This window comes from Papio anubis, chromosome 17, assembly GCF_008728515.1.
Source record: "Papio anubis isolate 15944 chromosome 17, Panubis1.0, whole genome shotgun sequence".
Classification (NCBI taxonomy): domain Eukaryota; kingdom Metazoa; phylum Chordata; class Mammalia; order Primates; family Cercopithecidae; genus Papio; species Papio anubis.
Genome location: NC_044992.1, coordinates 54,166,543 through 54,183,361, shown reverse-complemented (window position 1 = coordinate 54,183,361; position 16,819 = coordinate 54,166,543). Strand labels below are relative to the sequence as shown.

The window sequence follows — 16,819 nt, the reverse complement described above, 5'->3', positions numbered from 1 at the left end:
CGTCCCTGCCAAAGAATTTCAAATAATTTTAAAATGTAGAAGGAATGAGGGAAGTAGAAAGTCAACATTAGAACAACACAGTAATAATTGCTACAGACTAGCAATTCATCTGCCGATGAATGCTAAAATTAGTGGGAGAAACTTAGAGGAGAAACAGAATACTTGCACAGTCTCAAAGTATCTCCTCCAAAATATTTATTAATTACTATGGTTATTTTAACACATGTCCACAAATTCTTTGATACTCTTCCCTCTAGAAGAATAGCTTAATTTTCTTCTCCTTGAGCATGGGGCTAAACTTTGTGACTTGCATCTAACAAAAACTGTGAAAAAGGGAAACACAGTGACTTTACGATAAAAAAATATAGCAGACACCACTTCAAGTGATCAAGGTTAATATCATCAGTAACAAATCATGTTAATATAATATATTATATGTTGCAATTAAAAGGGCACTTTACCTTTGGGGTATTCTTCCCAAAAGCCCATAACCCCAGGCTAGTCATGAGATAAACTCAAACTGAGGTTTTATACAAAATATCTGACCAATACTCTTCCAAAGTATCATGTCACTAAATAGAAGGAAAGGCTGAGAAACTGTCATAGACTAGAGAAGGCTAACAAGACATGACAACTAAATGTAACATGGTATCCCAGACTAGATCCTGAGACACTAAAGCACATTAGTGAAAATTAGTGAAATCCAAATATAGTCTGTAGTTCAATGAATAGTACTGTCCCAATATTAATATCTTTGTTTTAATAAATGTTACATGGTTATGTATGATGCTAACATTAGGGGAAGCTGGGTAGGGTACACAGGAACTCTGTACTATCTTTAAAACTCTTGTGTAAATGTAAACATTTCAAATAAAACAATTTTTAAGACACTAACAGGCTGGCAAAGCCATGTACTATTCATGAGATATATCTAAAATATAAGGATACAGAAAGAATGAAAGTAAAATGACAAAAAAGATACGCTATCCCTAAAAGAAAAAATAGCCAATGTTGCTATACTAATATCAAGGTAGAAGTTAAGATAAAAGGCATCATTAAAAACAAATATGAATACTTTATAACGAAATGTTCTATTAATTTGGATGATAGATCAGTTTTTTTGAGACAGGGTCTCACTTTGTCACCCAGGCTGGAATGAAGTGGTACAAATACAGCTTACTGCAGCCTAAACCTCCTGGGCTCAAGAATTCTTGCCTCAACCTCCCAAGTAGTTGAGACTACAGGCTCATGCTATCACACCAAGCTAATTTATTTATTTATTTTTTATTTTTGAGATGGATTCTCACTCTGTCGCCCAGTCTGGAATGCACTGGTGCGATCTCAGTTCACTGCAAGCTCCGCCTCCCAGGTTCATACCATTCTCCTGCCTCAGCCTCCCAAGTAGCTGGGACTACAGGCGCCTGTCACCACGCCTGGCTAATTTTTTGTATTTTTAGTAGAGGCAGGGTTTCATTGTGTTACCCAGGATGGTCTTGATCTCCTGACCTCGTGATCCACCTGCTTCGGCCTCCCAAAGTGCTGGGATTACAGGTGTGAGCCACTGCACCCGGCCCACACCTAGCTAATTTTTGTACTTTTTGTAAAGACAGGGTTTCACCATCTTGCCCAGGCTGATCTCGAACTCCTGAGCTCAAGTGATCCGCCTGCCTCAGCCTTCCAAAGTGCTGGGATTACAGGCATGAATCACAATGCCCAGCCTTAATTGTAAGTCAGCATATTAACAACATGGGCTAAAAACTATAGACAGCAAACACTGACAGAATTAAAAGGAGAAGTAGACAAATACATAATCATTGTATAAAATTGTAGAAGATTTTAGAACAACTGTTTCAGTAACTATTGAACAAAGAAATAAAACATCAGTAAGAATATAAAAAAATTTGAATTTGACAATAAATCTGATCTAATATATAGAACACTCCTACCCAACCCAACTGCAGACTATATATTCTTCTCAATCACAAAAAAATATTTACCAAAATTATCATAGTCAATAAATCAACTCTCAACAAACTTCAAAAGACTAAAATCAGAGTATGTTCATTGACCACAATGCAATTAAACTAGAAATTAATGATGTAATGATTATAAAACCTCAAATTTTTGGAAATTAAGAAACATACTTCTACAATCATGAGTTGAAGAAGAAATGACAACAGAAATCAGAAAAATTTTGACCTGAACAATAATTAAAATACTATACATCAAAATTTGTAGGATGTAGTTAAATGAATGTTTTGAGGAAATTTTGCTGTGAGGTATGTATTACAAACAAAAAAAAAATCCTTAAAATAATTGAGCTAAATATTCATCACTAGAAATCGGGATATATTCACCCTAGGGAAGTTGACTGAAAAAAGGAAAAAAAAGAGTTAAAGAAAAAAAAAACAAACAAACAAAGAAAAAATAGATGTTAGGATATAGTGGGAAGGAGATAAAAAAGGGGTTGGTTAATGGGTATAAAATACAGTTAGAAGGAATAAGATCTGGTGTTCAGTAGCACAATACAGTGACTATAGTTAATAATTTACTTTACATTTCAAAATAACTAAAAGAGTGAAATTGGAATGTTTCTAATACAAAGAACTGATAATGCTTGAGGTGACAGATAACCCAACTATCCTGATTTGATCATTATATATTGTATATTTGTATCAAAATGTCACACATACCCCATAAATGTGTATAATAATTATGTATCCATAAAAATTAGAAATAAAAGAATTGTAATAAGTTAGCATATAGTAATCACTTATCAGCCTTTTGGCTAAGATCAAGTGTAGACATTACAGTAAAGATAAAAGCAAAAAATAATAAAGAGGAAATAAATTTTTTAAAGTGTCAATCAAGATAAAGGTTGAATTTTTTACAAGATTAATAAGATTCAAAACTCTGTGAAGTTCAATCGAGGGTAAAAAAAGAAGCTACAATCCACTAATTTTGAGAATTAAAATGAGGATAGCATTACAGCTATGTCAGATGTCAAAAAGAGAACAACTTTATTCAATACATTTGAAAAGGCAGATCTAATGAACAAATTCCTCTAAAAGCACAGCTTGCCAAAACTAACAAGAAAATAAAATACCTTGTTAATCCTATTCATTTAAAGACATTAAATAAATAATCCAAAGCCTTTCACAAAAAGAACTCTTGGCCAACATGGCTTCATGAATTCTACTCAACATTCAAGGAAGAAAAAAGTCTCTTCTAAAAAACATAAAAAAATAATACTCCCCAACTCATTTTAAGAACCCATCATGGATAATATTCAGCTATACCTGTCATTAAAATAGTAAATTTATTTTTTATATTTATAGATATCTGCTGCCCTGAGCCACCACTATGTGTAACACTCCACGGTATCCCTGGATATCACCATAATTCACCTTCCAAAAACCGAAAGGGCCTCCAGGACCCCGTTTTACTCTACATGTGGCATTCTGATTGACCACTGCCCATGTCAGTCAGTTCACAAAATAATCTCACCCTCTAGGTACCATCAGTGGACTCACACAGGGATAAGATGAGCTCTGACTTCCCCATTCGTTTGGCTCAATGAAGCTCAGGGTTGGCACACCTGTAGGCGCAGTACCAGTGTCCAGCAGTCATCCCACTTCAGCTTCCACTGGATACCCTCCATCCCTGTGTGTCCTACCCATAGACCTTCCACCCCTCTGGTAGAGGATGGTCCTTATAAGATAGATGCATTGAAACTACTAACCATGTTCAGGTACATGTCTTAACATTACAGTAAGTATAGCATTAGCTGTATGAAGGTCCTTGTCCATCAATAACGTCTTGAGGTCAGAGACATCAATTAGATCATTCTGGAGAATTTGGGTAGCAGCTAAGAGTATCTGTGTAGCTGCAGAAAGAGAGCAAAAGCAAACATTTCAACAGCAGAAACAGAGCATATGTTATTAGTTATCACTGAATAGACTCAGGTTGCATAAAATATGAAGATCTGATTCTAGAATTTTACATGGAACAATTTGTATAGTTTTAAAAACTAGAGTGTATTATAATAGCTAACAGTCACAGGGCACTTACTAAGTGCTAGCCGCTGTTCCAAGCAATTTCACTTTACCAAATTACAAATATCCTTATAATAATCCCAAGATAGGCATTTTCATCCCTGTTTTTCAGATGAAAACACTGAGGTTAGCAAAATTAAGTGACTTACCAAATAATATATTGGTAGTAAGTGGCAGGGACAGGATTTAAGTACAGACCCTATAGTTCCAAAGCCCATCCTCTTAACCACTGTGCCTTTCAAGTAGAAACATATAGGTAGTCAACCTTTATCCCTTGAGCCACATATTACTTCATATGTGGCCCTGAAATCATTGCAAAGCATTACAAATAATCTTTAAATCAAAATTATCTTTCATTATTTAACTTAAAGTTATGTTACCTTAAAATGATTAAACTGATAAATAACCTATAAGCATAATTTTGTTCTAAGAAATTAACTGGATATTAATATTGTGAAAAATAACTACTTCAGTCCTTTGTTGACATGGGTAGCTGCTTCTTCCACTTCTTAGTCAATCTGGCCCCAGTTGAGAATATTGTATAAATAAAATAACTTAAAGGTGAAATAGAAGGTATAGCTGGTTGGATGTAAGAGCACAAACCATGCTCCAATGTGATCCAACAATAATACTACCTTCCATTTATAAGGCAACTACCACATGATAAGCACTATGTTAGAGACTTAACATTTAATACCTGGCCAAATAATCAAAGAAGATAAAGGTAAAATATGGATATTGGGAAGCATTCAAAGACTCAAAAATTACATATCCCATGTTGTTTTACTTTGGAACCTAATGCAAAATGTGCTTCAGCAAAATAAAGGAGTAAATCATGACAGGGATTCAGGAAACATGTGAGCCATAGAATACTACTAAAAAGAAATTCTGGGATGACAGCTGTTTAGTGGGTGTAGGGGAGAAACAATTCAAATCAGAGCATCTAAAGTACATAAAACTGTGTTTGAGTATTTTGAAAATGTCAATATTCAAACATTTTTTATTATGATTTCAAAAATCATAGTCAATGTTTGACTAACATTTCAAACATGATTGTGCCAGAAATGTTCAAAGTCCAAGAAGTGAAATTACCTATGCAACATCATACAACCGGTCAGTAGGAAAAAAAAATTCAAGTACCTAAAATATGACTACAATGTTGTTTTTCATATGCACACACCACCAATTTGCAACCCTTTTTTTAAAGCTTTTAAACATTGTTTTTATTTCTAAACAATCTCAAACTCTCAGAAAAGTTGCAAGTACAGTACAAAAATTTTTTGTCTGAAACATGGGAAAAAGTAATAGGTCTATAGGAAAATACATACGTTTTTTTAAAAGATAATTGTTAACTCCAGGAGAAAGAGGAGGCAAGAGATTGCACATGCAAAGAGGCATGGAGGTAATGAGATGACTACTGACTCATCAATGAGCTATTTTGAACAGTCATAATACTACTAATTAAACACTGACTACTGATTTAACCAAAAACTGTGATAGAATTACATTTTTACACACTTGACTCTATAACTTTGTAATACAGAGGCATGGTCTCAATTCTTACATCTATAGAAGAATTATTAGCCTATTATCCTTTTGAGCATTAAGGTTCTCTTCTTTAAAAAAAGGAATTAACACTGTGAAGATTGGATCCTAAAGAAGCTAGCACTCAAAATGGACCCAACTACGTACACCATTTGAATGAAAAGGATTCCAATGCCTGGATATAAAAGCAAAATGTGTTTCAAATTCCATTGATATTCTAAAGAAGAAAAGGATAATAAGAAAACTTACATTATTTTTCCAGTAGCACTCAGACAGTAATTACTATGGTAACCTATGCCATATAACAAAGTTATTGGCCAATTGTGTTCTAATTCTGAACCTACCCAATTTTTCAAAATGTAATATATAGGAGGCATAAAATTCAATTTGTAGCACTGAATTTTTGAAAAGGAAATCTATTGATTTAATAAAAATGTGATATATTTACATTTTGCATCTCTTGACTTTGTAACTTTTTAATCAGTAGCTACTACAGGGAAATGGTTTTGCTTAATTCTTACAACTATCATATGATATAGGCATTATTATCCTTATTTTGAGGAAAAGAAAACTGAGAGTAAGAGAATATATCTAATTTTTCAGGGCCAGTAATTATTATAGTAATCCACATTATATAATAAGGTTATTTATCCATTAAGTTCTTATGATAGTAAACCTATACAACTTTTTAAAATGTGAAATATTTAAGGCGAAAAGTTCAATTTACATCAGTGAACTTAGAGACTTTGGAGACCAAACCACTCATGTGGAAAATGATCTAAAATCCAAAGAAGTGAAATTACCTAACAAAATCCAGGTACCTAAAATTTGACTACAATGTTATTTTCCATATACGCATCACCAATTGGCAACCCTTTAAAAAAAATTCTTTAACTTTTTTATTTTTAAACAATCTCAAACCCTCAGAAAAGTTGCAAGTACAGTACAAAATTTTATCTGAAATATCTGAATGTAAATAGCCAACAAAATGCCCCCTCACCATTAACTATATTATTGTGTATTTTCTCCAACGAGAACATTCTCCTACATAATAAAAATACAATCATCAAAATTAGGAAATTATTACATTGATACAATAATGTCATCTAATTCTCAAACCCATTCACATTCTGCTAATTGTCCTGGTAATATCATTTTTAGCAAAATGATACATATTTTGTGAATGCTATAAAGAAGGCACCAGGATTAACTTTTTTATAAATGAACATTCAATTGAAATAACCTCATTTATTTAAAAGGCCATCCTTTCCTTGCTCCACTGCAGTGGTACCTTTGTTGTAAAGGAGATGGGCATATTATGTGTAGATCTCTTTCTGGACTCTGTATTCTACTCTATTGGTTTCTGTGTCAATACCACACTGTCTTAATTACAGTAACTTTGTTATAAATCTTGATGTAAAGCAACGTGAGTTTTACAACTTTGTCTTCTTGAACTTTGCCCTGGCTATTTTGGTCCTTTGCATTTATTCTCATATTTAAAATCAGATTGTCAGTTTCTATAAAATTATGCTAGACTTTTGATTGGGATTGCATTGAATATATAGCTCAAATTGGTGATAACCGAAAGCATATTGAAACTACAAAACATAATGTATCTCTCCATTTATTTAGGTTTTTCTTTAAATTTTGTCAAATTATTTTGTAGTTTTCTGTTTAAAAATTATAAACTTGTTTCACTAGTTACTCCTAAATAATTACTTTTTTGTACCATTGCAAATCATATCTTTATTTTCATTTTATAATTGTTTGTGGCAAACTACAGAAATACAATTTTTGAACATAGAATTATAATTTTAAATTGATCATGTATCAAGCAGCTCTGGTAAATTTGCTCATTAACTGAAATACAATAATATAATAACCAGTGTATAGTTTCATGTTTTTCTGCCTATTAATTATATTGCCAATGAATAATGGAAGTTCCATTTCTTCTCTCTTAATTCTTATCTTCCTTATTCTGTTTTGCCTGTGGTACTGGCTAGGACTTTCATACACTGTTGAACAGAAGTGATGATAGTAGACATTCTTGTCTCATTCCCAATCTCCGTGGTCAAGAATTTAAAATTTTCCTTTAAACATGATTGTTGTAGGTTTCTGTAAGTACCCCTTAATATGAAAGGGTGTTGAATTTGATCAAATATGTTTTCTACATCTGTTAAGATAATTTTTTTCCTCCTTTATTTTGTAATATGGAGAATTACACTTTAATTTTTGTTAATTAGTACCAATACTGCCCTCCTAAAAATAACTCAACTTGCGATATATCTTTCCTTTTTATATATCACTAGATTTCATTTGATCCTATTTTATTAAAGCTTTTCCCATTTGTGGTCATGATGGGGACCGAATTATAATTTGGTCCTCATGTAAGGTTTTTATATGAAGATTACATAGGCCTCATAAAACGAGGTTGGAAATATTCTTCCTGCTTCTAAACTCTGAAGGAGTTTATGTAAGAATGGTACTATATCCTTTTTAAATTTTTTTTTTTTTTTTGAGACGGAGTCTCACTCTGTCATCCAGGCTGGAGTGCAGTGGCGCGATCTCGGCTCACTGCAAGCTCCGCCTCCCGGGTTCACGCCATTCTCCTGCCTCAGCCTCCCGAGTAGCTGGGACTACAGGCGTCCGCCACCTCACCCGGCTAGTTTTTTTTTTTTTGTTTTTTTTTTTAGTAGAGGCGGGGTTTCACTGGGTTAGCCAGGATGGTCTAGATCTCCTGACCCTGCATTGATCCGCCCTTCTCGGCCTCCCAAAGTGCTGGGATTACAGGCTTGAGCCACCGTGCCCAGCCCTTTTTAAATTTTAAAATAACTTACTAATGAAGCCATCTGAACCTGGCGTTACTCCTCAGATTTTCTAATTATTCTTCAGCTACTTTTGGTAAGTTGAGTTTTTCAAGGAATTTGTTCTTTTCATAAAAATTTTCAAATGCATTGGTATAAAAGTATAATTAGTATCTTTTTATGTCTGTGTACTCCATAGTTATGTCCCTTTTTTCATTCCTGATATTGGTAACATTTCTTTTATGTAGATCTCTTGGTAGTGAACTTTCTGTTTTTTCTTAAAATATTATTTCATTTTTAAAAGATATTTTAATACAGAATACGATGTTCACAGCCTTTAAAAAAGTTTAGTTTTTAATGTTATTCCATTGTCGATGGCATTCATCAGAGATGGACCACAGCATTCTGAAAGACAGGTGCATTTCACCAGCACTGTAACTCCTGAACAGTAATAACCAATAAACTATCGACTCATGAACTAAGCTAGGCTCCCCCAATGATAATTTTGTAAAAATTTTATGTAAAGAAAGCTACAAATATTTATTATTATTATCATCATCATCATTATTTAGAGATGGGATCTCGTTCTGTCACCCAGGCTGGAGTGCAGCAGCGTGATCACAGCTCACAGCAACCTTGAACTCCTGGGCTCAAGCGATCCTCCTGTCTTATCTTCCTGAGTAGCTGGGACTACAGTCATGTGCCATCACACCTGGCTTATTTTTAAATTTTTTTTAGGGACAGGGTCTTGCCATGTTGCCCAGGCTGGTCTCAAACTCCTGGCCTCAAACGATCCTCCCCCCATGGCCTCCCAAAGTACTGGGATTTATAGGCATAAGCCACCACACCCAGCCATCAATAACTTTTTTGCTCCTTAGAAAATAATGTATAACTTTTCACTGGTGGCTTTTAGGATTTTCTCTTTGTAGTTGGTTTTCAGCCATTTTACACTCATGTTCTTAAATATGGTTTTCTTTGTGTTTATCCTATGGCCCCACGAATCCTGACAGGCTTGGTTACTGCCCATTGCCCTTAAACAGTTGTGGTGATTGCTTATGTTGCTTATTTTTTACCAGATTTTATAGTTATTCTATAAAATACAAGCTACTTCATCATATACAGATAGAACCAGGTGAATCAGCTTTACAGATAATTCTAGTTACCCTGCTCTGGTTAAAAATTACTGTTTAGGTTATTACTTTAAACAAAGCTATAGCAATCAAAAACTGATATAAGGATAGAATAAATATAAAAGGAATAGAATTGAGAGTCCAGAAATAAACCCATACATTTATGATCAATTGATTTTCTCTAAGGGTACCAAAATCACTCAGTGCAGAAAGAACAATGTTTTCAACAACTGATGCTAGGACAAGTGAATATCTGGACTAAAAAAGGTAAGAATGGACTGTCATCTCACACCACATACAAAAATTAACTCTAATTTATTAAGGATTCAAATAAAAGAGCTAAAACTAGAAGAAAACTTTGGTGTAAACCTTCAGGAGTTTGGATTATCTTTATGACATCAAAAGAAGCAACAAAAGAAAGTATAAATTGAACGTTACCAAATTCAAAATCATTTATTCTTCAAAGGACATCAGGAAAGAAAAAAGACAACTAACAAAATGTGAAAAAATATTTGCAATTATCTATCTGATAAAGGTCTAATATCCAGAACATATAAATAACTCTCACAACTCAACAATAAAAAGCCTGATTTTAAAATGGATAAAGGATTTGAATACACATGTCTCCAGAAAATCATTGAGGAGAAAGTATATATCCCAGAACAGGTTTCTAATGCAGACAAAAGCGCTCTATTCTGGAAAATAATGCCACAAAGGACATTTATTAGTAGAGAAGAGAAGCAAGCACCAGGATTTAAGAAGGGTAAGCTAGCTTTAATATTTTGTGCAAATGCAGTTAGGTTTAAAATCAGGACTGCCCTGATCCATAAAGCTGCTAACCCTCAAGCCTTGAAGGGAAAAAATACACACCTGCTCCCATCTTTTGATTATATAACAAGAAGGTTTGGAAAACCAGAATGCTTTTTCTAGATTGGTTCCATCAATGCTTTGTCCCTGAAGCAAGGATGAGACTGCCTTTTAAAGTTCTTTTGATATTGGACAATGCCTCTGGCCACCCAAAACTCTATGAATTCAACACCAAAGGCATTGAAGTGGTCCACTTGGCTCCAAATATGATATTAGCCTCTACATTAGGGGGTCATAAGAACCTTTAAAGACTCATTACACATGGTACTCTATGGAAAGAATTGTCAACACTGTGGAAGAAAACCCTGACAGAGAGAATATGAAAGGCTTCAGTAGGATGCCACATCAAGCCCCAAACACTACTGGAGAAAGCTGTGTCCAGATGTTGTGCATGACTGCACAGGATTTACAACAGAGCTAAACAAGATCATGAGAAAGATTGTGGAAATGGTGAGAAAAAAAAATGGCAAAGGGTGAAAGGTTTCAAGATGTGGCTATTGGGAGAAATTCAAGAGAATATACACCACACCAGAAGAATTAACTGAAGATGATTTGATAGAGATGAATACTCTCAAACCAGTGCCAGATGACAAGGAAGAAGACATAGAAGAAGCAATGCAAGGAAACAAATTGACAATCTGGTAGAAGGGTTCCAATTATTCAAGACTGCTTTGACTTATTTTATGATATGGACCCTTCTATGATATGGACACTGAAACTAAAGCAAACAGTGAAAGACTGGTATCAGACAGAAACATTTTTAGAGAAATGAAAAGCCAATAATGTCAGACAAGAAATTATGATGTATTTCCATAAAGTTAAACCAAGTGTCCTTGCCTCTTCTGCCTCCTCTTCTACCTCCTCCACCTCTTCCATCTCTCCCACTCCTGAGATAACAAACCCAACTCCTCTTCCTCCTCTTCCTACTCAACTTGAAGATGATGAGGATGAGGATGATGATCCACTTACATTTAATGAACAGTCAAGATATTCTATCTCATTTTATTAATAATATTTTCTTTTCTCTAGTTGCATTATTGTAAGAAACAGTATTTTTTATATATATACACATATGCCATAAAGATACATGTTAATCATTTATGTTATTGATAAAGCTTCCAGTCAACAGTAGACTATTAGTAATTAAGTTTCAGGGGAGTCTGAAATTATACATGAATTTTTGACTGTGCAGCCACTCATTTTCCAGCCAGTCTCTTGAAGCAAAAGTATCCACTTACCTTTGGACTTTTGGAAACGTGGACTTTCTTTCATTTTCATTAAGCAATCTTTTTTTTATTATTATTATACTTTAAGTTCTAGGGTACATGTGCACAACGTGCAGCTTTGTTACATATGTATACACGTGCCATGTTGGTGTGCTGCACCCATTAACTCATCATTTACATTAGGTATATCTCCTAATGCTATCCCTCCCCCCTCCCCGCTCCCCACAATAGGACCTGGCGTGTGATGTTCCCCTTCCTGTGTCCAAATGATCTCATTGTTCAATTCCCACCTATGAGTGAGAACATGTGGTATTGGGTTTTCTGTTCTTGCGATAGTTTGCTGAGAATGATGGTTTCCAGCTGCATCCATGTCCCTACAAAGGACACGAACTCATCCTTTTTTATGGCTGCATAGTATTCCATCGGGGTATATGTGCCACATTTTCTTAATCCAGTCTGTCCTCCATATTATCTAGAAGGTGCCCCTAACCCCCACATTGTTCAAGAGTCAATATAAATGAACTTTGAAAACATATACTATCAGCATGGATATAGCTGGAGGCCATTATCCTAAGTGCATTAACACAGAAACAGAAAACCAAATACTGCATGCTCTTACTTACAAGTGTGAGCTAAATATTGGGTACTCGTGAACAGAAAGATGGCAACAATTGAAAGTGGGGACTACTAGAGGAGGGGAGAGGGAGGAGGGGAAAAGGTTGTAAAACTAACTATTGCATACTATCCTCAGTACCTGGGTGATGGGATCATTCATATCCCAAACCTTAGCACCACACAATATACCCAGATAACAAGCCTGCACGTGTACCCCCTGAATCTAAAATAAAAGTTAAAAAAAAAGAGAAAGAAAGCATATGCTACGTAAAAGAAGTTAGACACAAAAAAATACAATATGATTACATTTATATGAAATGTTCAAAAGAGGCAAATTCATACAGACAGAAAGTAGATTCATGGTCGTCAGTAGTTAGAGAGAGATGGAAATGGAGAATAATTGCTCACAGGTACAGAGTTTCTTTTGCGGTCAAGAAAATGTTTTGGAATTAGAAAGTGATGGTTGCACAACTTTCTGAATATACTAAAAATCACTGAACAGTACACTTTAAAAGGGTGAAATTTATGGTATGTGAATTATGTCTAAATTTTAAAAACTACATCTAATTAAAAATACTACAAGGCACCCAATTTTAGAGATATTAAAATGTAAAAAATGTGATACAAAGAAATTTGTTTCATCAAAGCATTTAGAAATACGCCATTGATAAGGGTGTCTGCATTCATGAAGAGTTCTTTGGTAGGTGTTCTCTGCAGACTTGGGGGTTAGGAAAATATGTTGATGTTGAAATGGTCTCCCTAATTTCAGAAAGAATAAGACGAACCTCAGGGACAGAGGCCAAGCAGAAGTCTTTAAATAGCAAGGACAAAATGATGTGGTTAGGCAACATAGATAGTGTGGTATTAAGAATAATACAGGGATTGACACTGCAGGGATTTAGAAGGACTGATTAACTGAAGTTAGGATTTCTATAACTGAAATAGATGGGCAGTCCAGTTGTGTACATCTGAAAACTCTAGCGGCACGACTTAAGATTTCACAAAAACTGGTGGTCCCTCATCCAATTCCATACATGATTTAATTCATAGATCCAGAAGTCATTGAAGAAAAACCTAACTACCTTTGAGAAAGGACCTTGCACATATTAATCTTTTTAACCTTGCCTTGTTTTCCCCCTCATTATATCTTTGCCCAATTTTCTCCACTTATTTTTATATTATTATTCATACTATACATCATAAGTGGCTTGAAATCCTTTTTAAAACTAGAGAGACTGAAAACTAAAAACTTGAAATCCAGATAGTCATTTTTAAATGTCATTTTTAAATATTTATTTTCTAGCCATTCTCTTGAACAAGAAGTATTCACTTACCTTTGGACTTTTGGAAATGTGGACTTTCTTTCATTTTAATTAAGAAATCTTTTAAATCCACCTCCATATTATCTGAAAGATCAAAGTCAAAAATGCTGACATTAAAAACCTGATACTGAGTTGGCACATGAAATAAAGACCGATTTACCATAGTTAGCTAAAATTTCACTCTAGCTCAAATGATTGAAACTATTTCAATAGAACTTTTAACACTTTTTAAAACCACCCAGTGAACAGTTAATAATATTACTAGCAAACAATAGCTAACATTTTTTAGCTCCTTATATATACTAGGCACCCTTTTATGGTGTTTTACATATATTAAATCATGTAATCTTCATAATAATTCTATGATGTGGGTACTCTTTGCATGCCTATTTTTGAAAGATGAAAGCAAATGGAAACTAAATAATTTGTCCAGGTCACAAAGTCAGGAAGTGTTAGAGGTTGTGTTTGAATTTATGCAGTCTAAGGCCAGAGGAGACAATGTTATTAGATAGAATACACACATACATGCACATGTACACGTACACACACACACACGCATGCACACACACACACACAGTCACACGTGAAGTAACGTGCAATAATGTGACACAGCAGACAATCTAGGGCTGTAATTATATTAAAGAGACTTTGAGTTTAAACAAAATGGCAGACCTGGGTAGTGCAGAAACCATCCCACTACAAATCCCTAGAGACACTCTATAACATGTAACATTCCATGAATGTGTGACTGAGTCATATGAAGGAAATAACAAAGAGTTAACTGGGAACTGAGATCCAGAATGCTAAGCATTGAGTACTAACACTAAAACTATCTTTGGGATAGAGATGAGACCCAAAAATGGCTAGGTGCTTGATTTAAATGCTCATACAGAGTCATTAAAAAAAAGATTCGAGCCCACATAAATAAGAGTAGGAACTTAGATATCAAATAAAACTGAAATGCTTAAAGGGTTTCAATCCTGGTTTTTTAAAAAAGAGATTAAAATATTATATTTATTGACTCAAATAAACAAGGATGCCTAAATCTTCCCAATTCAGAGAGACAGGGGAAAAAACAATCTCTTGTGATAAACTGAAGGCCCAGTATGCATCTCATGTGGGTGTGAAGTCTAAATTTATACCAGTCTGATGGTGTGAGAAAACTGAGGTCAAAACATAAAAATTGACCTAGGTGAATAACAATCTGGGGAACCTTGCAAAATCAATAACTAAACTGTACTGGAGAGGTATTCTTAAACCTAGGACTCACAGGATTCCCAAAGACACAAATTGGTTAAGATAAGCCCAAAATAAAAGTTCACCAAAAACCAACAGAACTCAGCAGCTTCTAGAAGTATTCCCAAATGATTTGACTTCCTAAAAGTAAATGTGTATAGGAAAGGAGATCAAGTACGTATTACATGCAGTCAAAGACAGAAAACAAAGGTAAATGTGGACTATTTGAAAACAATCACTAAAACTAAATAACTTATTTTTAAATGTAGTGAGCCCTCAGATATTTTATTTGGTTAAAAATCAAAATGGAGCAAGTACTGTAAAAAAACAAATGAAAGTGGATCTCCTCTGAAAAAGACTGCATATCAAAATAAGCTGCTATTGTCATGTTTTTATTTTATTATACAATTTATGGTATTTTTCCACCCATGCTTATAAGTAATGAAAGGTAATTTTCTAAATAAGCACGTATAGTATCCATATGAGTATGAATAGATATGTTCAATAAATATTTAAATTAGTAGAGTGGTTTGGCTCCAATTTGTATCAACCTAAGCCTCCAACAGAAAAATGACTCCCATTAGTATATTATCCTTATAGGTATACTCTAAGACTATTTTTCATAAGTAGAAAAAAAAATGAAAAGAATCTCAGGCCAAAAAAATGCTCACCACTGACGTTACAACAGTTAAGGGCTCCATCGAAGTCCTCCTCAGTTAAATTAACATTCAAACATTTCAAGGCATGCTCCAAATCAGGTACACCAATCTTGCCATTATCAACATGTGACAAGATGTTAGCAACTTCTTTAATCTCTACAAAGATAAATGTATACAAGCTATTATGGTGTAAAAAACATTCAAAATAATTTGTCCAAAATTTACCATAGGTAAACCTCAAATTAAATATTTATCTGAACCAAAATGTCTCCAAAGGAAACACAATATTTTCTATTTGTAACTGAGGGCCCACTTCCCTCAAGCAGCACTTGAAACGAAAAAACTTTACGACAAAGAGAATAATACGATGGGCTACTGACATGTATTATAATAAGACTTTATCTTCATTCATTCATCCATTAGAAACTGAATGAGCTACATGCCTCCCTGTACATGTAGATCTAAAGATTTCTACCACTTGATGATGTAAACAAAGGCTAAAATTTGAGATTAAAGCTCTTGATCCCCAGGGCCTCAGATAGTTCACACTGTGCTTTTGTGTGAATTGGGAAAAGGCACCTCCTCTCTATGCATTAGTTACAAAAAAAGGGTACCTCTCAGTAGGCAACTGCAATCCAGCACAGAGGTTCAAGGCTTGGAGTATGAACTGCATTTCAGCCTCCATTTATGCTCTCTCAACAGGCACCTTTGTGCAAAGCACAACCTGTATAACCACATGGGGCAGTCCTGTTGATCTCACACCAATTTAAAATATAAAGCATAATCATTATGTGGTTTTTAATTTTTCTGTTTTTTGTTTGTTTGTTTTTGAGATGGAGTCTCACTCTGTCACCCAGGCTGGAGTGCAGTGGTGCTACCTCAGCTCACTGCAAACTCTGCTTCCTGGTTCACACCATTCTCCTGACTCAGCCTCCTGAGTAGCTGAGATTACAGGCGCATGCCACCATACATGGCTAATTTTTTTTAATATTTTTAGTAGAGATGGGGTTTCGCCATGTTGGCCAGACTGGTCTCAAACTCCTGAGCTCAAGTGATCCACCAGCCTCAGCCTCCCAAAGTGCTGAGATTACAAGCATGAGACACCACACCCAGCCTAGTTTTTCTTTTTTTTTTTTTTCTTTTTTAAATTTATTTATTATTATTATATTTTAAGTTGTAGGGTACATGTGCATAACGTGCAGGTTTGTTACATATGTATACTTGTGCCATGTTGGTGTGCTGTACCCATCAACTCGTCATTTACATCAGGTATAACTCCCAATGCAATCCCTCCCCCCTCCCCCCTCCCCATGATAGGCCCCGGTGTGTGATGTTCCCCTTCCTGAGTCCAAGTGATCTC

At 34.7% G+C, this 16,819-nt stretch overlaps 1 protein-coding gene across 11 annotated transcripts in view; it reads right to left on the bottom strand.

The window, feature by feature from the left end:
* LOC103878903 (EF-hand calcium-binding domain-containing protein 3) overlaps positions 1–16,819 on the bottom strand; it is a 514,301-nt gene that overhangs the window by 401,059 nt on the left and 96,423 nt on the right. For all 11 annotated transcript variants that reach the window (XR_004179475.1, XM_031657656.1, XM_031657654.1 and 8 more), the window contains 3 exons: positions 15,472–15,615; positions 13,577–13,648; positions 3,743–3,886 (listed from right to left, as the gene is read on the bottom strand). Coding sequence is in view for 10 of the 11 variants with exons in the window: in XM_031657656.1 (XP_031513516.1) it covers positions 3,743–3,886; positions 13,577–13,648; positions 15,472–15,615 (360 nt within the window). In the remaining variant the exon portion in view is untranslated. The remainder of the gene's footprint in view (positions 1–3,742; positions 3,887–13,576; positions 13,649–15,471; positions 15,616–16,819) is intronic.